We start from the raw sequence: 23,470 nt of genomic DNA, 5'->3' as shown, positions 1-23,470 counted from the left end.
AGTGTATTATAGTAGTCCATCCGTGTGGCATACTGGAATGTTAACACATATTGAAAAGTTCCAAAAGCCATTTAATTATTATCAGTGAGTGAAGGAGTTTATGGCCCCAAAACCAGTTAAACCAGTTCTCGCAGACCACCCTGCCACATGTAGGGGGTTTTAGAGGATAAGGAAGAAACACAGGCTAGAATTCTGTGTGAGCTGAGGACTGAGATGGAGGGCACAGGCTAAGTGACCAGGAGAAATGCAGTCTGGGGACTGTGGAACAAGCATGGTACTCCACAGTCCTTGGCATTATGGAGAGAAGAGCAGCGTGTGGGTGTTGCTATGAAGAGAGGGAGAGCCCCTATCTGCAGTGTAACAGGAGAGCCAGCAGCTTCAGTGAGAGATGGAGATTGCAGTGTGAGAACCACCGTATGCAGAGTACAGTGGAAGGAACCAGGAACAAAGGGGATCCCCACCTTCAGGGGTACCCAAGAAGCAGGACGGGAGGTGTGAGTCTTTGGGAGAGGACTATCTGTGTGAGTGGTAGGAAACCATGTGTGGCAGAAGGCCCCCAGTGACGTGTCCATGAGATATCCTGTTTAGATAAAGCCCCCAGCGAATAAGGGAGAACGCACCGAAATGAATCTCAGTTTGCGGATGTTATTGCCAGTGAAGCGAATTAAAAGAAATGTAATCTGATGTAACCCATATGAATATTATGCTGGATGGAGTAGAACAAGAAATTAAATGTTATTGTCGTGATAATCCTGTCTGAACTGTGAATAAACTGCTGCCTTATGTGATGAGACGGCCTGGCGTGCAATGCTTTAAAATCACTGAGTGACCTGGCCCTCCCCGGCTATCACATCCGTATCCCAGTTTTACACTTTTATAGGGCTATCTCTACCAATTCATCAGCAGGAGGGGTATTTGACCAGATCTCATCAGCATACGGTAGTAAATCAGGCTGCTGCGGCTTTGAGCATCAGTCACCTTATTCCCACTCAGAATCAGGCCCTATATGTACAATCACCAGGACTCACTGTGCAATAGGGGCTGTGGTGGCTTTGAGTATTCCTGGGTTCGCACCCAATGTATAGGTGTAATCCTCATCGCTTGTGTCATCATTTCCTGTATCTGTGTTGCCCAGACCACCTGACCTAGAGATATATACAAATATAGACATTATATAGAGACTGTATAATACATTTCCCCACCCTGTAGTGCCCCTCTCCTTTCCTTCAACACTTGCATGATGCCAGGAGGGGGCCCGTGGGCAGACTCCAGGAGGGCCCCCTCCTATCCGCAGCGCCGTAGGCTCCGGCACATTAACCAGGTCGGGCAACAGGGTAGGAAGCAACACAGGGTTATGCAACACAATATAGGATTGGTATGGTCCATTAGGTCGACAGTAAAAAGGTCAACAGTGTCTAGGTCAGGCCTGGCCAACCTGTGGCTCTCCAGCTGTTGTAAAACTACAAATCCCATCATGCTTTGCCACAGTTTTGCTATTAGGGAATGCTAAAACTGTGGCAGGGCATGCTGGGATGTGTAGTTTCACAACATCTGGAGAGCCACAGGTTGGCCAGGCCTGGTCTAGGTCAACCACAAAAAGTTGACTTGCACAAGATCAACATAAGAAAAAGGTCGACATGAGCAAACAGTCGACATGAAAATGGACGACGCATAAAAAGGTTGACATGCATTTTTAAGGTTTTTGGGGTGTCAATTTTTATTTTTTAGCACATGGACCACCAATTAGTGTACTGTGTCCCCTCGCCATGCTTCGGGCAGGACACTATTCCCGATCGTAGTGCATGTGGTCAACCTATTCACTGTCGACCTAAAAACCGGATACCATATAGGACTATACACTATAAGGCAGATCCATCCAGGAGCGGGCTAATGCAGGTGGCGGGCGGTGGTGACACAGGGCCTTAGATGTACATAGCGGTGTCTATGGTACTTTCTTGGAAGTAACTCAGGGGCACGTCCTTAACATCCGGAGGACGGTAGAGGAAGACGCAAAGTAACGGCGCACATGCTCAGTCGGTGCATTAGGTCGGACGTCGCGCATGTGCAGTGGCTCACCTCAGTTGCTACAGGGATGCAGCAAATAAGAGGAGACAATGCAGAGTGTTCTCCGAAACAGAAATACCAATGTATTAGAGTAGTCCATCCCTATCCCAGCTTTACACTTTTATGGGGCTAGCCCTGACTCAGACGGGTCTATTTTCCCGCACACAGATAGTGACTTCTACCAATTATCAGCAGAAGGGATATCTGACTGTTTCTCATCAGCATAAGGTACTAATCAGGCTGCTGCGGCTTCAAGCATCAGTCACCTTGTTCCCACTCAGAATCAGGCCCTATATGTACAATCACCCGGACTCACTGTGCAATAGGGGCTGTGGCAGCTGTGACTATTCCTGGGTTGGCACCCAGCGTGTAGGTGTAATCCTCATCGCTTGTACCCGCATCTCCTGTATCTGTGTCGTCCAGACCACCTGTCCTAGAGACATATAAAATCACTAACACTATACAGTTATAATAATTGACCCCTCTTTGTCCCCCCCCCATCCCACCTGTCTGCGAGTGCTAGCATCAAATACCAATATATTATAGTTGTCCATTGCTATCCCAGTTTTACATTTTTGTATGGGGCTGATTCCGGAATGCCGATAGTTTCAGCATCTTTAGCTGTGACCTCATACGCTGTGACTCCTCTTGCTGCGCCAGGGTTTATGCGACTCAGTGGCACCTTCCACTGAAGCAACATAGCTACATGGCTATCGTACGCTGACCGCTGGGGCTTGCGGTACATCTGTGTGCGAGTGAGTCTCAGATCTGTGCAAGAAGTGTTCCGATTCGCAGCTATTCCTCCTGCCAGGTTCCGCTATGCTTCCTCAGTGTGTGTTACACCAACTCCTGTGCGAGGACAGACGTAGATTGATTGTGGCTGTGCATGGAGAGACAGCAGGCGGAGCAGCTTCCTACTTGAAGCTGCGCGGAACCTTGTGTTAGCCCCACGGTATCTCATATTAGCAGGGGTCTATTTACTAAGCCTTGGATGGAGATAAAGTACCAGCTAATCAGCTCCTAACTGTTATTTTTTAAACACAGCCTGTGACATGGCAGTTAGGAGCTGATTGGCTGGTCCTTTATCACCTTCCACTTCATCTCCATCCAGGGCTTAGTAAATAGACCCATTACCCAACAGCAGTCTCCTTGCGCCGACTTAGTCAGGCCCTTTATGTATAATCACCAGAACTCACTGTGCAGCGGGGGCTGTGGCGGCTGCGGCTAATCCTGGATTGGCACCCAGTGCGTAGGTGTAATCCTCACTGTTAGTGTCATTTCCCGTATCTGTGTCATTCAGATCTCCTGCCCTAGAGATATATAAAAACACAAACACTATAAAGTTACAGTATAATAATTCACCACCCGCCTTTTTTTGTCCCCTCCCCCCCTTCCACACTCGCTCACGTCCTGCCCAAGGTCGCTCATACAACCCATGACCTCAGTGCTGTGAGGCAGTAATGCTGACCATTACACCAACAGTGCTGCCCTATTGTAGTTATCCGTGCTCATCCCTGTTTCAGGATTTTATATGTGCAATCTCCAGTACTCACGGTAGAAAAAATAAATCGGTGTCATTGCCTATTTCAACTTGTGAATCCAGTGGATAGGAGTCAGCAGTGTCTGTGTCCTCATTTCCTGTCTCCGTGTCATTAGGACCACCTGACCTAGAGATATATAAAAACTCTGTCATTATATATTTATAATATGCCCCCTTTTTATAGGTATTGTTTGGTATAATTGTCTGCAGGGCCGTCACTAGGTACAGTATGTGCGGAGTGTGTCACCGCACATAGCGCTGCAGGGTAGGGGGCGCTGTTGGCGGCACTTGTCAGTTATCTGTTTTAGTTACTTTCACTTGTATCTTCCCCCCTTTTTGAAGCCCAGCATGTCATGACTGCCTGTCTCCTACCCTGACCCCTTCCTAATACCTATACAACATCCATGAACTTAACTTACAGCTCTTTGTAATTCAGTCACACTGTCCTTTATTATATTTCAAGATGCTGACATACCTGGGACTCGAACCCATCACCTGTGGCATTGCAGTCAGACACTCATTGAGCCATCTGCCCTTACACAGAAAGCTAGAGAATTCTAAATATTTGAAGCTTACCATGTACAGTTCTTTGTGAAAAAATGATCAGCATCGGAGCTGAGCAGATCTATGTAGTGTGTGGCTGCAAGGGACTGGATAGGTGGCTGCACATAGGGGGTCATTCCGAGTTGATCGCTCACTAGCTACTTTTAGCAGCCGTGCAAACGCATAGTCGCCGCCCACTGGGGAGTGTATTTTTGCTTTGCAAGTGTGCGAACACCTGTGCAGCCGAGCTCTGCAAAATCATTTTGTGCAGTTTCTGAGTAGCTCTGCACTTACTCAGCCCTTGCGATCACTTCAGTCTTTTTGGTGCCGGAATTGACGTCAGACACCCGCCCTGCAAACGGCCGGACACGCCTGCGTTTTCCCTACCACTCCCAGAAAACGGTCAGTTGACACCCGTAAACGCCCTCTTCCTGTCAATCTCCTTGCGATCGACTGTGCAAATGGATTCTTCGTTAAATCCATCGCTCAGCAACGACCCGCTTTGTACCCGTATGACGCGCGTGCGCATTGCGGTGCATACGCATGCGCAGTAGAAACCTGATCGCTGCGCTGCAAAAATCAGCAGCGAGCGATCAACTCGGAATGACCCCCATAGATCTTCTCAATTGCAATGCTGATTTTTGTATTTTTTTTGTAAAGTGCAAGTAGATTCATCAGATAGCTCAATGAGTAGGATGCTTGACTGGAATTCAACAGGTTATGGGTTTGAATCCTGAGTATGGCAGTATATTGAAATGTGTTATTTAATAAAGGGTATTGTAACTGAATAACAACGAGCTCTCAAGTTAAGTGCATGAATGTGGTTTAAAGAGGATTTGTGTCCAAATCCTTTTTTTTGCAGTGGTCTATAAATGTGTGTGTATAACATATATATATATATATATACACAAACAGCACATATTATAAAAGGACCTAGCATATCCGCCATCAGTGGGTGTCTACCGATGACAAAACGCATATGGGCGGGGCCAGCTGACGCTGGGACGTAGTGACATCATGAGGACCCAGAAGCGAGTTTCACAGACGCGGTGCGAACACCGGTAGTGCTGCTGGATATGCTTGGACCAAAAGGTTCTTATTATAATATGCGCTGTTTGTGATATTTGATTATATCACAAATACCTATGTGAGTGATTTTTAATCCTTTGAAGTAAAGTTTTGGTTTTAAAACGTACTTCACCATTGTGCGCCTCCTCTGTTTTGTGTTGTTATTTTATAGATGTGGCTGCTGGAAGGGCCATAAAGAGGAGAGCTGCACAGAACATTCTGGCACATACGCTTATTATAGAGATCACATAGTAATCTGCGCAATATAGGCACTGTGACATAGTCTTTTACTCTCTAGTGCACATGCGCCATCATCCCAAATATCACTGGAAAGATGGCGCTGGTCGCGGAGGATGGACCCACTTCCCACAAGCAGGGTGTATCTCCTGTATCTGCCCGCCGCCCCCAAGACTCCCATTGGCTAGTCCTGGCAGATACGGTAATTAGACGCTGACTGCTGTGTCTTTCTGCACAGGGCTCCAAAATGTCTACTTGCGGCTCTAGTTGTCCGCGCCTATACCAGTATTAGACGTTTATGTCTCCAGTACTCACTGTGCAATAAGATCTGCGGCGCCACTTAGTATCTCTGTGACCAAATCCAATTCATCAGAGAGTTCCGAATCAGCAGTGCTTGTGTCATTTCCTGTCTCCGCGTCATTAAGATCATCTGACCTAGAGAAAAAAACGCTGTCATTATATATTTATTATCCCCGCCACCCCCTCCCAACTCTGCAATCTTGTTTCGTTCCAGTCGAAGGTCACCCATACAACACCTGCTGGTCTGGCTGGGAACTGCGGGCCTAAGTCTTGTATGTACACAATGGCTGATTATCATGAAACGGGGCGATTATCCCCGGACTGCTCATGTGAATATATAACAGTTGCCCATACCTATCAAAGTTTTAGACTTTTACATGTATAATCTGCAGTACTCACTCTGGGGCTGTGTTGTCTTTCAGTGTTAACTCCATATCCAATTCATGGTAAGACATTTCCACATCAGCTGCGTCTGTGTCCTCATTTCCTGTCTCCGTGTCATCAAGACCATCTGTCCTAAAGACATATAAAATCACTAACACTATAAAGTTATAATAATTGACCCCTCTTTTGTTGCTCCCCCCCTCCCTATCCCACCTGTCTGTGATCGCTAGCATCCAAATACCAATATATTATAGTTGTCCATTGCTATCCCAGTTTTACATTTTTTTATGAGGCTGAATCCCAAATAGACGATAGTTTCAGCATCTACAGCTGTGACCTTATACACTGTGGCCCCTCCCGCTGCGCCAGGGTTTATGCGACTCAGCTGCGCCTACAACTGAAGCAACAAAGCTACATGGCTATCGTATGCTGACCTCTGGGTCTGCGATCAGATAGTTGCCGCCCGGGGAGAGTGAAAACCCACCCCGTGCAAGTGTGCGAATGCATGTGTATGCCGTGCGAAAATTCCGCCAGACAGCGGACAGCTGCAAATCCGTTCGCAACTCACTCACCATCGGATGATTTTTCCAGTCTGTGCAGTCTGTGTGTAGCCCAGGACTTACTTCTACAGTGCGATACAAACAGGCTGATCGGGAACGGAGATGATGTCACACATCCTCCCTGAAAACGCTTGGGAACGCCTGCGTTTTTCCCGACACTCCCAGAAAACGGCCAGTTACCACCCACAAACGTCCTCTTCCTGTCAATCACCCAGCGAACCCCTTGCGATCTAAATTTTTGCACCATCCTGTCGCTGTTTGGCGACGCGCCTGCGCATTGCGATGCATATGCATGCGCAGTCTTTCGATAATCGTCCGCTGTGCGAATTTGCACAACAGCGATCAGGTCTGAATCTGGCCCATAGTCAGGCCCTTTATGTATAATCACCAGAACTCACTGTGCAGCGGGGGCTGTGGCGGCTGCGGGTATTCCTGGATTGGCACCCAGTGCGTAGGTGTAATCCTCACTGTTAGTGTCATTTCCCGTATCTGTGTCATTCAGATCTCCTGCCCTAGAGATATATAAAATCACAAACACTATAAAGTTACAGTATAATAATTCACCCTCCACCTTTATTTGTCCCCTCCCCCCTTTCATCTTGTACACTCGCTCACGTCCTGCCCAAGGTCGCCCATACAACTCATGACCTCAGTGCTGTGAGGCAGTAATGCTGAACATTACACCAACCGTGCTGCTCTGTTATATTTATCATTATATATGCAATATCCAGTACTCACGGCAGAAAAAATAATTCGGTGTCATTGCCTATTTCAACTTGTGAATCCAGTGGATAGGAGTCAGCAGTGTCTGTGTCCTCATTTCCTGTCTCCGTGTCATTAGAACCACCTGACCTAGAGATATTTAAAAACACTGTCATTATATATTTTTAATCCATCCCCTTTTTATAGGTATTGTTTGGTACAGGGCCGTAACTTGGTGTGTGCGGAGTGTGTCACCGCAAAAAACGATGCAGGGTAGGGCGCGCTGTTGGCGGCACTTGTCAATTATCTGGTTTTTTTTTTAAATCGTGAAATTTTATTAAGGAGTAGATGCATACATAACAACATGAAACAGTATGGAAGATATTCCATCGGTGAACATGTTACAGAAAGGTCAACAGAAAATCGGACACTTATATATTTAAAAAAAAAATTAAAAAAATAAAAATAAAAGGGGAGAGTATGTAGTTTTATATCATCAAGTGAAGAGACCCGAGACATAACAGTAAAGAAATTTGTAATAAACAATAAGACAGAACATCAAAAAATGCGTGAGCCTGTTGATTTCCACGTTGTAATGGTGTCAAAAAGTATTAAGCAAGGTGGGAGGGGAGAGAAAAGGAAGAAAGATCGGAAGAAGAAGAAGAAGAAAGAGGGGGAAAAGAAAGGGAAAAGAAACCTCTGCCGAGTCAAGAGCCTGAGAGGTAGAAAGGCGGAGAGAGAAGGAAAGTGAGAGAGAGAGAAGAGAAAAAAAATAAAAAAATAAAAAGGGGGGGGGATAAGGGGGAGGAATAGTATTTGTTAGTCGAGACTTGTATTTAGTGTAGACCTGGGAGGGGGGAATTATGGTGTCTGTACCAGGAGAGCCAAATAGAGTCAGTGGCGCACCCAGGGGGGGTTTCCGAGTACCCAGAAACCCCCCTCCACTAAAAAAAAAAAAAAATTTTTTTTTTTTTAGCTGCATGAGTATTATTAATGACTGTCTAGCGTCCTCTGCAGCCTGCTGTCTTCCTGGTGGCACTTGCAAGTGCAATAAAAGTTTACTTTATTTTAATTATAGTACATATATATCCATGTGCATACATATATACACACATGTATATATATACATACATACAAACATACATATTAACACACACACACACATGATATATATATATACATGTGTATATATCTGTGTACTGTATGTGTGTGTACATATATATATATATATATATATATATATATGTATATGTATGCATGTTTAATATGCTATGTATATGTGTATATGGGTTCACTACGATCTCCCGGCGACCAGCATACCGGCGCTGGGAGGCCGGCCGCCGGCTTACCGACAGCGTGGCGAGCGCAAATGAGCCCCTTGCGGGCTCGCTGCGCTCGCCACGCTACGGGCACGGTGGCGTTCTACGCGCGCCACACTATTCTATTCTCCCTTCAGGGGCGTCGTGGACCCCCACGAGGGAGAATAAGTGTCGGTATGCCGGTGGTCAGGCTCCCGGCGCCGGTATGCTGGTCGCCGGGAGCCCGACCGCCGGCATACTGAAGACCACCCGTGTATATGTATGTGTGTGTGTATGTATGTATGTATATATATATATATATGTGTATATATATATATATATATATATATGTGTAGATATATATATATATATATATATACACACACACACACCGACACACTAGTTTTACGGACCCAGCATATACTGGGTCACCTCAGTCCCCACCCCCGTGATTGGCTCCGCCCAGTTCTGGAAACCCCCCCATGCAAATCCTGCGTTTGCCACTGAGAGTGACATTTTTGTACCGTGTTATGTTGGAGACTAGTGATGTATTTCATGTTTGCGATAAACCAAACCCTATTCATTAGTGCTTGGAGGATGGGTGCTTCTGGGGCTTTCCAGTTGCACGCTATTTGGTATTTGGCTGCGCAAGAGACATGGAGAATCAATTTATTTGAGTCTCTAGAGATGTGATCAGGTGTGGCACAAAGGAGAAGGTTAGCAGGTGAGAGAGGCACTGCCAAATCAATTAACTGAGTGAGAGCATGCGGACCATCGCCCAGTATCGAGCAATTATTGGACAGGACCACCAGATATGGTAGAACGTGCCCGCTTGTCCGCAGTTCCTCCAGCAGAGGTTTGAGGCGTCAGGATAGATTCTGTGCAATCGTTCCGGCACTAAATACCATCTTGTATATATTTTATATGAATTTTCACGGATAGCCACACTGATGGAACATCGTGAGATCGTGGTGCGAATTGTGTCCCACTCCTCGTCCTCAAGGTGTTGCCCTAGGTCTGTTTCCCAGGCCAGTTTTTGTGGTTCAAGGGGGGGGGGGGGGTTCGGGATTCAGGATGGATTTGTATAGGAGAGAGATGGCGCCTCTATCAGAGGGACTATATATGTAAAGCCTCTCAAGAGGGGAGTGGACTGGTAGTGGGTATGACAAGTGCAGAGAGGAGATAAAGTGACGGATTTGTAGATATTGGTAGTGCAAAGAGTTGGGTAAACCATATGTATCTTGCAAGTCAGAAAACGATTTGACGACATGGGTCCCTGTAAAGTGGTGGATTCTAGTGACACCTGCAGAAATCCAAGGGCGGGCTATTCCTTGAGATAGCCCCAGGGGGAATGCTGAATTGTTCCAGATGGGAGCTAGAGGAGAGGGGTAAGTAGATAATTTCAGTTTTTTGTTCAGATTCTCCCAGTTTCTAAGCATCAGTTCTACTGTGGGTGAAGGGGAATGAAATTGAGGGTAATGTTTTCGAGAAAGCCAAGGTAGGTATGAAATCGATGGGATGCCTATTAGATCACTTTCTAAGTCAACCCACCTTTTAGTGTGCCTCGGGGCGTGCCAGGCGACCAATTGACTCAGCCTAGTCGCATCAAAGTAACGCTGGAGGGTGGGAAGGCCCAAGCCGCCATTCTGAGAGTGTTTGGCTAAGATATCCCATCGGAGTCTAGGTTTTTTGTGGTTCCAAATTAATTTACATAGTGAAGATTAGAGGGTACTAAGAGTTTACGGGGGGATCGGAATTGGGAGCGCCTGAAATAAATATAGGAGTTTGGGGAGTGCATTCATTTTTATTGCATTGATGCGCACTACCCACGAGAGAAAGTGTGATTCCCATTGATGGACATCTTTGAGGATAGAGTTAATGATCGGAGGATAGTTAGTTTGATAGAGAGAGCTGTAGGATTTAGTGATGAAGACCCCTAAATATTTGAGCGAATGTCTACACCAGGAGAATTCAAAATTTGTTTGTAGTTGAGACTTAGCGTGTTTGGGGATATGTAGGGATATGGCCTCGGATTTCGTCTGATTAATTTTATATCCCGAGATATTGCCGTATATGGATAATTCTCGAAAGAGATTCGGAAGGGAAATAGTCGGGTTCGTCAATGTAAGGAGAATGTCGTCAACGAATAGGGAAATGGTGTATTGGGGGCGGTTGATAGAGACCCCAGAGATGTCAAGGTTGGCCCGAATGCGACTTGCGAGGGGTTCAATTACAAGTGCGAAGATGAGAGGAGAAAACGGGAATCCTTGTCGGGTTCCGTTAGAAATAGGGAAGGGGTCTGACAATAAGCCGTTAGAATGTACCGATGCTGAAGGGTTATGGTATAGGGCCTGAATGACCTGAAGAAATTTACCTTGAAAGCCAAAGCGCTGCAGAGTTTGTAGCATGAAAGGCCAGGAGACCCTGTCGAAGGCCTTCTCCGCGTCCAGAGCAAGCGCCAGAGATGGGATTTTTTTAAGATTAATGTGATGAATGATATCGACAATGCGTCTGATGTTGTCAAGCGCCTGTCTGGACGGGACAAAGCCCACCTGATCAGGGTGTATTAGTGAGGGAAGGATAGGATTAAGTCTATTAGCCAGTATTTTAGCGAAAATTTTCAGATCGGAATTCAGAAGTGATATAGGCCGATAGTTAGAGATTAGTTGAGGATCTTTGTTGGGTTTTGGAAGCACAGTAACAATAGCTTTAGTGGTTTGGGAGTAAAAGGGAGAAGCGTCTAATATATGATTAAATAAATACTGTTGTGAGGTGGGGAAGTAGTGAGGGTTGAAAAGTTTTATAATAAGACATCGGGAAGCCGTCCGGGCCTGGTGCTTTAGACGGTTTCTGACATTTGATGGCAAGATCGATTTCTTCGTCGGTAATAGGTCTATCGAGGTCCGAAGAGGTGTTTGAGTCTATACGAGGTAGATCAGAGGATGTTAGATAATCAGAGGTTGTTGGGTGGGTCATGTTTAAAGGAAGCAGGACTTCACGTAGATTGTAAAGCCGCTCGTAATAAGTCTTAAAAAGAAAATTAATAGCGGCATGGTTATATTGGAGGGAGCCGTTTTCATCTTTTATAGCCGGTATAGCAGTTTGCGCTTTCCGAGCTTTCAGTCTATTGGCTAATAGTGTGTCAGCTTTGTTACTCTTTTTCATAGAATTTTTGTTTTAACCAACAGTACTCAGTTTTTTCGGCTAATAAAGCGTTCAAGGCCGCCCTAGTGGTTGTGAGTTGGGTATATAGAGAGCGTTTTTTTTGTTGGGTTTCCAGAGTGTGGACTTCGTCTGTAAGGGATGATAACTTTTGTTTCTGCTGCGGGGTACACTGGGCTCCACAAGGAATGGACAATGGGGTGTAGAGTAGGATCTTGATCCGAGGCACCAACAGGCTCAAAGCTTTGACTGTTCCCAGAATGCATAGCGCCGCCTCCTATATCACGCCGCCTCCCTGCACAGGATCTCAGTTTTGTAGTTGGTGCTGCAGTAGCAGGCACTTAACAGAGGGGCTGCTCCAGGCAGCCCTAAGAAGAGCTTTTTTTTCTGAGGAAAAAAAGTGAAGACTTCAAGGGCAACAGCAGTGTTACATGTCAGTGGACATTCACGGCTGCAGCTCCGGCTCTCCCCAGTGGCGCTGTACACTCCCGAGCCCTGGTTGCCGGGTAACTACAGCAGGAGGCTCCGCTTTTCTTCTTGTCAGGCACACACGACGGGGGCTCTCCGGGATCGCGTGGCCGCGCTTCGGGAGGTGGTAAGTGGGTCCCGCTTGCGGGACCCAGTTTTTATCGCGATCCGTCGTGGTTAGTGGGAGGCGGGCCGCGCGCGCTGGCGGTGGACACTGTGGCAGTATAGGCGATCCCACTAGATCACCAGGGCATAGGACAGGTCAGGTTTTCTCTATAAACCGTTTTATTAGAGCCCGCAGTACCCGGTGATTTTGCCAGCAGGGGGATAGAGCTTGGACCTGAAGCCCCTCGCCCAGCCCCAGGGCGCCATTTTCTGCAAATGTTCCCGCCCTGGAGCTGCATATCTGTCTCTCCCTCACTCCCTGGCAGTGTCTGCAGCGCCATTATCTCTCAGCTCACTGTTCCTGGGAATGCTTGGGCAAATCCTACTGTGTAAAGCCGCCTGGTTGCCAGTGCTGTGACTTTACAAGACACTTAAGTATTCTACCTGCCTTTTTAGTCAGTGTTAGTTAAGAAAGAGTGCATTTAGTCAGGGTTTCCTAGTACAATTACCCTGTGATATACATCCAGTTCTTACTGTGTACTGTTATATCTATTGTTATATAGCTGTGTAAGCTAGTCCAGTGCAGTATTATTGTTAGTAATAACCTCTGCATTGTACAAACTGTGACTATTTGTGTGTGCATTTGATAGCTGAGTGATGTCCATTTTGTGTCTTTCACTCAACCTGCTATTCCTATATTCTATAACCTGAGGGGGCTTGGTGCGTCAGGTTTTATCTGATATAGGATTTTCACAAAGATATACTGTATTACGTATTTTTCTCTGTGATTTAGTCACCATATCTCTCCTTTATCTCTGCTGGTGCTGACTACACTGCGCAGGGGTTTGGGTTTAGGGATATAGTGCTGCTAATAATTGTACTGTGTTACCTGATACTGCTAGTTATATCATGTCTGCTTCTGAGGGTAACGGTTCTGGGGCTGAACACACTGTTGGTGTTGCTGAAGCCGCAGATACCTATGAGGAGAATATAGCAGCTTTGGGCTCTGGTTCTGGGGGCTCCTTGCCCCCCAGTGGGACGGTGGCAACGGGGGCAAATAATGACCCGCCGTGGGCTGCTTTTTCCACGCTTCTGCATACGCTAGTTCATAAACTAACACCCCCTATGGGACACCCAATGCCGGTACAACCGTTTGTGGTCCCTGCAGCTACGTCGGATGAAGACGGCACTTACACTGACCCCACAGGTTCTGACTCAGATACGGCTGATGGGGAGGGTGGTTCACGTGTGGATGTTCCTGATCTTTTGGAGGCTATTAAGTTAATTTTACAGATTACGGATGATCCCGAGCCATCCGTTCCTCCTAAAAAACCAGATAGGTTCAAGCGTCAGAAGGTGATTAAACAAGTTTTACCTCACCTAATTGATATACGTCAGGAACCCTGGGAAAACCCGGGTACGAAGTTTGTGCCTCAAAAGAAGATGCTGGCTCGCTATCCCCTCGCGCCGGAGCTGTCTAAGAATTGGGAAATGCCTCCTCCAGTGGACTCACATGTGGCTAGGATGGTGGTTTCCTCAGCTCTACCGGTCACTACCGTCACGTCTCTAAAAGAGCCTACGGATAAACGTCTTAAAGTGATTTACACCCTCATGGGTGCTGTACAAAGGCCCACTATTGCAGCTACTTGGGCTGCTGAGGCCATTGAAGCATGGGCCTTGGAGTTAGATACTGAAATCTCCTCTGACCATGCTAGACAATGCTTGTCTTATATTGTCACAGCTTCTCGTTATATTAAAGAGGCGGCTTCTGATGCTGGTATCCTGGCAGCCAAGGCCTCTACTACGTCAGTCCTGGCTCGCCGGATATTGTGGCTGAGATCCTGGTCTGTGGATCTGGACTCTAGAAAAACCCTGGAGGTACTCCCTTTTAAGGGAGATATTCTGTTTGGGGAGGATTTAAATAAGATTGTGGTTGACTTGGCTACTGCCAAAACTGCCTGTCTGCCAAGTACTGCTCCTTCTGTGTCGAAGGCTAAAGGTACTTCCTTTCGCCCCTTTCGTCCATCAGGTAAAGCAAAAGGTCAGGCGTATAACAAGCAGGCCCGCACTTCCAAACCTGGTAAGCCTAAGCCCAAAAGAGCCTGGGCGGCCCATCAGCCAGCTTCCAAGACAGATAAGCCGGCCGCATGACGGGATGGGCCTCCCTCTGGGGGATCCCAGGGTGGGGGGCCGGCTTCTAGGGTATACCCAGGAATGGTTGAAGACCACTTCAGATGCCTGGGTATGGGAAGTCGTCACTCGAGGTTACACCATAGCCTTCAAATACCGACCCCCTCATCGATTTTGCCAGACAGATGTCCCGTTGGACAATACAAAGGCAAACACTCTACATTCGGTGGTACAGACCCTCCTGGATACAGGAGTCGTAGTACAGGTGCCCCTTGCTCAGAGGGGCCGGGGGTACTATTCTCCGCTGTTTCTAGTCCCGAAACCGAATGGGTCCTCCCGGCCCATTCTCAACCTCAAGGCATTGAACAGGTTTGTGAAGGTTTCCAAGTTCCGGATGGAAACCCTTCGCGCTATAGTTCTGGCCTTGGAACCTGGGGACTTCATGGTCTCCCTGGATATACAGGATGCTTACCTGCATATTCCTATAGCAGTGTCTCATCAGCAATACCTGAGATTTGCGATTGGCAACTGCCATTACCAGTTTCGGGTGTTACCTTTTGGTTTAACAACGGCTTCGCGAGTCTTTACAAAAGTCATGGCGGTGATGACAGTGGTACTTCGCCGTCAAGGGGTCAGGATACTGCCGTATTTGGACGACTTGTTAATCCTGGCAAATTCCCCAGAACTTCTCCTGCGTCATCTAGATGTGACGGTCCGGTTTTCTGCAAGCCCACGGGTGGCTCATCAACTGGAAGAAGCCATCCCTGATCCCTGCTCAGAGCATGGTGCATCTGGGAGCACTATTGGACACTCACAACCAGCGGTTGTTCCTGTCTCAGGAGAAAGTCCTGAAACTTCAGGACAGGATTCGTTGCTTCCTATCTCGTCCGCAAGTGTCGATACATTCGGCGATGCAGGTGCTGGGCCTCATGGTGTCAGCATTCGACATGGTGGAGTACGCTCAATTTCACTCTCGCCCTCTCCAGAGGCTGATTCTAGCCAAATGGGACGGCCTGCCTCACCGGATCAGGTCTCAAATGATCTCATTGACTCCGGAGGTCCGTCTGTCGCTGCTCTGGTGGCTCCGGGACCAACAACTGTGCAGGGGCCGTCCGTTCTGGATATCCAACTGGGTCCTGTTGACGACAGATGCCAGTCTAAGAGGTTGGGGCGCGGTGCTGGAGCAACACTCCCTTCAGGGGCGGTGGACCAAGGAGGAGTCCCTCCTCTCGATCAATATTCTGGAGTTGCGGGCGGTCTTCAATGCATTGAACCTAGCCCAGCATTTAATTCAGAACCGTCCTGTTCAAGTACAGTCGGACAACGCCACCACAGTGGCTTACATAAATCATCAAGGCGGCACTCGAAGCTGCCTAGCAATGGAGGAAGTCTCACGGATTCTACAGTGGGCAGAACGCCATCTACCGGCCATTTCGGCAATATTCATTCCGGGAGTCCTGAATTGGGAAGCGGACTTTCTCAGTCGTCAGGACGTACATGCCGGCGAGTGGGGCCTCCATCCAGAAATGTTTCAACTCCTAGTGGAAAGGTGGGGCCTTCCAGTCGTAGATCTGATGGCGTCTCGACACAATCACAAGGTTCCGGTCTTCGGAGCAAGGACAAGGGATCCTCAAGCAGCATTCGTGGATGCGCTGGCGGTACCGTGGAGGTTTCAGCTGCCGTACGTGTTCCCTCCGGTGTCACTCCTGCCCAGGGTAATTCGGAAGTTCAAGCAAGAAAAAGGAATTCTGCTTCTCATAGCTCCAGCGTGGCCCAGACGGCACTGGTTCTCAGACCTGCAAGACCTATCGTCAGAGCGTCCAATTCTACTTCCACAACGCCCAGACCTCCTCGTTCAGGGCCCCTGTGTCTACCAGGACCTAGCCCGGGCTGTCTTTGACGGCGTGGCTCTTGAAGCTTCTGTCTTAAGGGCTAAAGGGTTTTCTGAGGCGGTAATTCAAACAATGTTGCGGGCCCGGAAACCGGCTTCGGCTCGGATTTACTATAGGGTCTGGCATTCTTACTTTGTTTGGTGCGCATCTAACGATTATGACGCTTCCAAATTTAGTATAGCCAAGTTGTTGGCCTTTCTTCAACAGGGCCTGGAATTAGGCCTGCGTCTGGCCTCCCTCAAGGTTCAAATATCTGCCTTGTCGGTGTGGTTTCAGAGAAAAATTGCGACCTTACCTGATGTGTATACCTTTACTCAGGGTGTGTTGCGTATCCAACCTCCCTATGTCCCGCCTGTGGCTCCTTGGGACTTGTCAGTGGTTTTGGAGGCGTTGCAAAAGTCTCCGTTTGAACCTCTTGGTTCAGCTGACCTTAAGTGGCTTTCCCTTAAGGTGGTGTTTCTGCTGGCTATTGCTTCAGCTAGACGTGTGTCGGATTTGGGTGCTTTGTCCTGTAGCTCCCCATATCTGATTTTTCACCGTGACCGGGCGGTTCTTAGAACTCGTCCCGGCTATCTACCTAAGGTGGTTTCTTCGTTCCACCTTAACCAGGAGATTGTAGTTCCGGCACTTGTTTCTCCTGATCTGTCTCCCAAAGAGCGGTCTTTGGATGTGGTACGGGCTCTCCGTATCTATGTGAAGAGAACTGCTCCTATTAGGAAATCTGATTCTCTTTTTGTTGTGTTTAGGTTTCACAAACGTGGCTGGCCTGCTCACAAGCAAACTCTGGCCAGATGGATTAGAATGGTGATTGCACATGCTTATGTGAAGGCTGGTCTCTCTGCTCCTGATCACATTAAGGCCTATTCTACTCGGTCTGTTGGACCTTCTTGGGCGGCCCAACGTGGTGCGACCCTTGAACAATTGTGCAAGGCGGCTACGTGGTCCTCCGTGAATACGTTCATAAGATTCTATGCCTTCGATACTGCCGCTTCCCAGGATGCTTCCTTTGGACGCCGGGTTCTTGTGCCCGCTACAGTGCGTCCCCTCCCATAAGGAACTGCTTTAGGACATCCCCATTGTCCATTCCTTGTGGAGCCCAGTGTACCCCGCAGCAGAAAACGAGTTTTATGGTAAGAACTTACCTTTGTTAAAACTCTTTCTGCGAGGTACACTGGGCTCCACAAGGCGCCCACCCTGATGCACTTAGCTTCTTTGGGTTGGTATGGCATTAGCCGCTGACACGTCTCCTGTCGTGAGAATGCGGTGTTGTGGCTACTAACCGTTGTCGTCTCTTTTCCTGCTACTGCATTGGACTGGTTAACTAAAAACTGAGATCCTGTGCAGGGAGGCGGCGTGATATAGGAGGCGGCGCTATGCATTCTGGGAACAGTCAAAGCTTTGAGCCTGTTGGTGCCTCGGATCAAGATCCTACTCTACACCCCATTGTCCATTCCTTGTGGAGCCCAGTGTACCTCGCAGAAAGAGTTTTAACAAAGGTAAGTTCTTACCATAAAACTCGTTTTATGTTCCCTGTTTCTATGTGAGGCGTAGCTAATGATGTGTCCTTTTATAACAGCTTTATGTGCTTCCCAGGGGCATCGTGAGTATTAATTAAAGAGGCGGGGGAAAGGAAATGAGGAGAGGACCCCGACTCGTCAGAGGGGAGAGAAAAGAAAAGAGGGAGACAGGTACGGAGAGGGAGTGTTAGGAAGGGGAGGGGTCTGTGCAGGGGTTCCTCACGGCCAGCGAAGAGGAACAGGCACAGAAATTAGGATCAACTGATCCAAGGTGGGGGAGTGTTGGGTGTCAACCGCACTCCCTCTAAGGAAGGAAAATGGTGGAGGAACGGGCTTAATGTCTAAAGATCGGGTGTAGTACTGGTGACCGGCGGTCTCCTGACCGCCGGTCACCTTACCGACGCCGGGATCCCGGCAGCATACCGACGCCGGGATCCCGGCGGGGAGGGGCGAGTGCAGAAAGCCCCTTGCGGGCTCGCTGCACTCGCCACGCTGCGGACTCGGTGGCGACCTGCGGTCGCCACGGGTTCTATTTCCACTCTATGGGTGTCATGGACACCCACGAGTGGAAATAGTCCCTGTTGGTCGGCATGCCGACCATTCGGATAGTGAGCCGTCGGGCTCACGGAGGAGGTCATGTGACTGTCGGTCAGCTGACCGGCGGTCACATGAATACCACCCCTAAAGATCAATAATGCGAATTTGTGGAGTAGGAGAAGGTAATGGGGGAACGCGTCCCTCCAGTGGTGATGTATACAAATTTATTGGTAATGGCCAAGGGGTAGAAGACACAGAGTAGAAAAGAGTAGTAATTGTGAGAGTAAGAAAACAATAGTGTCAAAAGCGACTGGACATATGTCAATCTAGTGGGAGGAGCCCAACATTGGTAGCATTAATAGTAATACTGTAGTAAGATTAACAGGAAAGTTACCATAAGTCTCATCGAGGCATCCTGGGTTATATACGTAAATATAGCATATAAAAGAACAGTACAATAACAGTGACAGTGCAACATTAAGTACCGTGAGATCAAAATGACCAAGACATCCGCAACGAGACATCTAGGACCAGAATAGGGAGAAAAATAGTACACAACTTGTTTAGAAATATGGATGAACTAATTGCAGCGACTTGTCTAAGTGATACCATTAAGATGGACACAGTCAAGAGAATATAATGCGTAAAACAAGGAAAACAGTCTGATAGAAAAAATAACAAAATAAAAAGGGGGGGGGGGCAGACAATATATGGTAGGCATTCAACAATAACAAGAATAGCAGACTGGAACAGTTCAAACGATCTGTGTGGTATCTAGAACATGACAACGAGAAGAAAGTACAAATAACCTCAGAATCGGGAGCGGTTAGGCTGGTCGGGGGTCGGGAGTTGCCCCGGATGGGGGGTCAGAGTCCTCCAAATGCGACAAAAAGTCCCCACCCTCTCTTGGATCCTTGATAACAACCGTTTTACCATTGTAATCGACCATCAACTTGAAAGGAAATCCCCAGCGATATCGGATCCCGCGCGTACGAAGTGCGGAGATTAAATCCCTGAGTTCTCTTCTTTTAATTATTGTAGAGGGAGCCAGGTACTGGAAAAACTGCAGCTTGGAATTTTCCAATAATATGTACGGTTTGCCACGGGTCGGATGAAGAACCAGTTCTTTGTCCTTGAAGTTGAGGATGCGCATAATAACATCTCTGGGGGGGGGCGGGGCACTGTCACGTGGTCTGGGTCTGAGGGCCCTGTGAGCTCTTTCCAAGGGCATTTCCCGAAGTCCTAGATTCGGCACTAAGGTAGAAAAGAGCTTATGCAGGTAGGCCTCAAGGGCCGCTGGAGGAATAGACTGTGGGATATTACGTATTCTGAGATTATTTCTCCTTTCACGATTTTCCAAATCTTCGTTCTTGGCGCGTAGTTCCGATATGTCTTGGATAAGATGGTCGATATCTCTGATAGTCTCGTTTTGTTCCTTTTGAAGAGTGTCTTGTGTGGATTCCAATTTGGAGGTTCGAGAGAACAAAGAGGAAACGTCCGACCTGATTGAGGTGACCGCTCTGTCCAACTTGGACTCCAGTGATTCTTTAAAGTCCATAATGAGCGATTTCAAGGCCAGGATATCTTCTTTGGTCGATAGGGCGGGTGAGGAAGACGGGTCATCCTTATCCGATGAGGATAAGCTAGGTGAAGGAGGGCCCGAGAGTTAAGAGGGTTTGTCACTTTTGTCAGTTTTAGTGAAGTGTTGGGAAATGTCCATTCCAGCAAGCTCTCTGGCATTCGTGGAGGATTTAGACATGGTTGCACCCCGGCAGTTTGGTCAGAATAGAAAAGGTTAAACAAAACGCTGGAATAGTTGGTGTGAATGAACAGGCAAGATGGCCAGAGAAAGGACCACTGGAGGGCAGGGTTGAGGCGTGCTCAGTAGAGCATGAGGGTCTGTCGGGATTAATGTAGAAAGAGTATGCCTGGTCACCGGACAGACTGCTTTATAATGCGGCTGCAGTGATAGCAGTATAGTAGATTAAATAAGGCTCCAAAGCTTAACCGGTGAAGTAAGTATAAAGTAACTGCTGCAGGGCTGTACTTATGATATATTCACGGTCTGTAGTTGGTAGTGGAGGGACTGGGCTGGAGATAAACCCAGGGGTAGGTAGAGACACTGCAGAAATTGTCCAGAGTGGATGGACTTAGGGCGGCGTAACCTCTAAGCAAGGTGTATAGATGAGAGATGAAGTATAGCCATGCTATCTTTCATAAACAGTAAATGCCGGCAATGTCTGTGTTAATGTGTCCAATAGAAATAGCTTGGTGGGTAGTGTGGGGAGTGAAGAAGGGGGCCCAGGGTCTAAAGCAGGGGCCACTGAATAGCTTCTCCTCATCTTAGATGCCAGCAGTCGGCAGCGGGGCTCTCCAGCAGCGATGTACGCGGGTCCCCTCGCTCTCAGGTGTCTGTATAAGGCCTCAGTCAGCGGGAGCCCTCGTGGGTGTCAGCTTGTACAGGAGTGGTGCAGTGCTCAGGTAGCAGGGGCCACCAGCCGCACACTCAGCAACAGGGAGCTCCAAGAGCACACGGGTCCCCGCACTCACAGCCAACAGTCCCGGGCCTCAGGCAGGCAGACAGCACCCCAGATGCAGCAGGCCAGGAGTTCGTCAATTATCTGTTTTAATTACTTTCACCTGTGGCTTCCCCCCTTTTTGAAGCCCAGCATCTCCTGACCGCCCCTGTCTCCTACCCCCACCCCTTCCTAATACCTATACAACATTCAACTTACAGCTCTTTGTAATTCAGTCACACTGTCCTTTATTATATTTCAAGATGCTGACATACCTGGGACTTGTCAAAGTCGAAAAATATCCTGATACATATGCCTTGTACTAACCCCTCATGCACATGCCCGCTGCACGTGCACACGCTCTGCCGTGCGTGCACATATCCGCAATTTGCGTAAGATCGCTCCGGCGATCACGCGCGGTGTATGCGCATTTACGGTAGAGTTTGTAAACGTCTAGCGTGCGACTCGATCATAGCATATTTAACCCAAATAGCGTATATTGTAGTAAATATTCCCCTAGACAATGTCAGCAAGTATGTTTAGTTTAAACTGTTCCTGGACAGAGAGATTCCTTTTTGTATGATAGGAAGGGTCAGACAAAGGTTGAAAGGTGGTGTTTAGTATCCAGCTGTAGGGTATTTTATGAGTAACATTCCAATGCTAGTTAGGAAAGGATCGCTCGCTCCTGCGTATAGTTATGTGCGAAAGTAATTTATGAACATATATTGTATTTGCTGTAAATTACACATGCGGCGGGAATCCTGAGGATACCTCCCACCAGAGCAGTTGGAGAAAGACACAGCCCACCTGTTCAAATCCACCTATGACCTTTGCTATAATGTGGAGACACATTCCTGTGTCCAATGAACAATGAGATTGTAGGGACCATTGTATTGTGAATATACGTTGTGTATATAAAGACCACCATTGCCTGTCCAGTCACTCACTCTCTCTGAAGGCTTTCTCTCTGAATGCTGAGGGCTGGATCCAGGACGCGCTTGCGAATCATCCCCACGTATGTATTATTCTCTGTAGCCATTTTGTTATCCATTTTGTTCGCCATTTGTTCTCATTGTGTTCTCATTCTGTCCGCTCTTGTTTGCGATCGTTTGCTATTGTTCATGTGTATTCTGTTATTCTGTTTAGATTTCCCTGTTAGTTTGTAGTGTATAACTTGTATTGTGTTTCCCCTTTTTCTCTAAATAATCCACGGCAGTGTTAGAACTTCTGCGGTTTTAAATACAAACCAGGTCTTGTGTTTTCACTGTTTATTGCAAAAGGCTTTTCTTAGTGACTCAATTGCTTTTCGGTACTTAGTTATTAAGGTTTAAAGTATAAGTATATTCTCACTGTGTTTTATTAGCAAGGTTTAAAGGTTATCCACTGTGTGTGCGCCCGCTGTGTGTAATGCGTACCACGTGCGGGACTCTGTACACAAATAGCGTACAAAGTGCGTAGCACGTGCACGTGGTCTAGCGGCCATAACGGCTCCACGGTATTGGTATATAGCTTCATGTTTTAAGGTAATATTTGACATTATCAGACTTTAACCCATCACCTGTGGCATTGCAGTCAGACACTCATTCAGCTATCTGCCCTTACACAGAAAGCTAGAGAATTTTAAATATTTGAAGCTTACCATGTACAGTACTTTGTAAAAAAATGATCAGCATTGTAACTGAGCAGATCTATGTAGTGTGTGGCTGCAAGGGACTGGATGTGTGGCTGCACATAGATCTTCTGAATTGCAATGCTGATTTATTTTTTTTACAAAGTGCAACTAGCTTCATCAGATAGCTCAATGAGTAGGGTGCTTGACTGGAGTTCAACAGGTTATGGGTTTGAATCCTGGGTATGGCAGTATATTGAAATGTGTTATTTAATAAAGGGTATTGTAACTGAATAACAAACGAGCTCTCAAGTTAAGTGCATACATGTGGTTTAAAGAGGATTTGTGTCCAAATACATTTTCTTGCAGTGGTCTATACATGTGTGTGTATAACATATATAGATATATATACAAACAGCACATATTATAAAAGGACCTAGCATATCCGCCATCAGTGGGTGTCTACCGGTGACAAAACGCATATGGGCGGGGCCAGCTGACGCTGGGACGTGGTGACATCATAAGGACTCAGAAGCGAGTTTCACAGACGCGGTGCGGACACCAGTGGTGCCGGTGGATATGCTTGGACCAAAAGGTTCTTATTATAATATGCGCTGTTTGTGATATTTGGTTATATCACAAATACCTATGTGAGTGATTTTTAATCCTTTGAAGTAAAGCTTTGGTTTTAAAACGTACTTCACCATTGTGCGCCTCCTCTGTTTTGTGTTGTTAGTTTATAGATGTGTCTGCTGGAAGGGCCATAAAGAGGAGAGCTGCACAGAACATTCTGGGACATACGCTTATTATGGAGATCATATAGTAATCTGCGCAATAT

At 47.3% G+C, this 23,470-nt stretch overlaps 1 protein-coding gene across 1 annotated transcript in view; it reads right to left on the bottom strand.

Annotated features, from left to right (window-relative positions):
- Nucleotides 1-23,470, bottom strand: part of LOC135054793 (dentin sialophosphoprotein-like) — a 69,877-nt gene that overhangs the window by 14,299 nt on the left and 32,108 nt on the right. The window contains exons 7-13 of the mRNA XM_063958129.1: nt 7,435-7,548; nt 7,095-7,208; nt 6,152-6,268; nt 5,768-5,887; nt 3,261-3,374; nt 2,381-2,497; nt 1,029-1,145 (exon numbers count right to left, since the gene is read on the bottom strand). Of these exons, the coding sequence (XP_063814199.1) occupies nt 1,029-1,145; nt 2,381-2,497; nt 3,261-3,374; nt 5,768-5,887; nt 6,152-6,268; nt 7,095-7,208; nt 7,435-7,548 (813 nt within the window). The remainder of the gene's footprint in view (nt 1-1,028; nt 1,146-2,380; nt 2,498-3,260; nt 3,375-5,767; nt 5,888-6,151; nt 6,269-7,094; nt 7,209-7,434; nt 7,549-23,470) is intronic.

Source organism: Pseudophryne corroboree, chromosome 3 (assembly GCF_028390025.1).
Source record: "Pseudophryne corroboree isolate aPseCor3 chromosome 3, aPseCor3.hap2, whole genome shotgun sequence".
Lineage (NCBI taxonomy): Eukaryota > Metazoa > Chordata > Amphibia > Anura > Myobatrachidae > Pseudophryne > Pseudophryne corroboree.
Note: the sequence above shows the minus strand (reverse complement) of the source record. Positions and strands in the feature narration are given on the sequence as shown.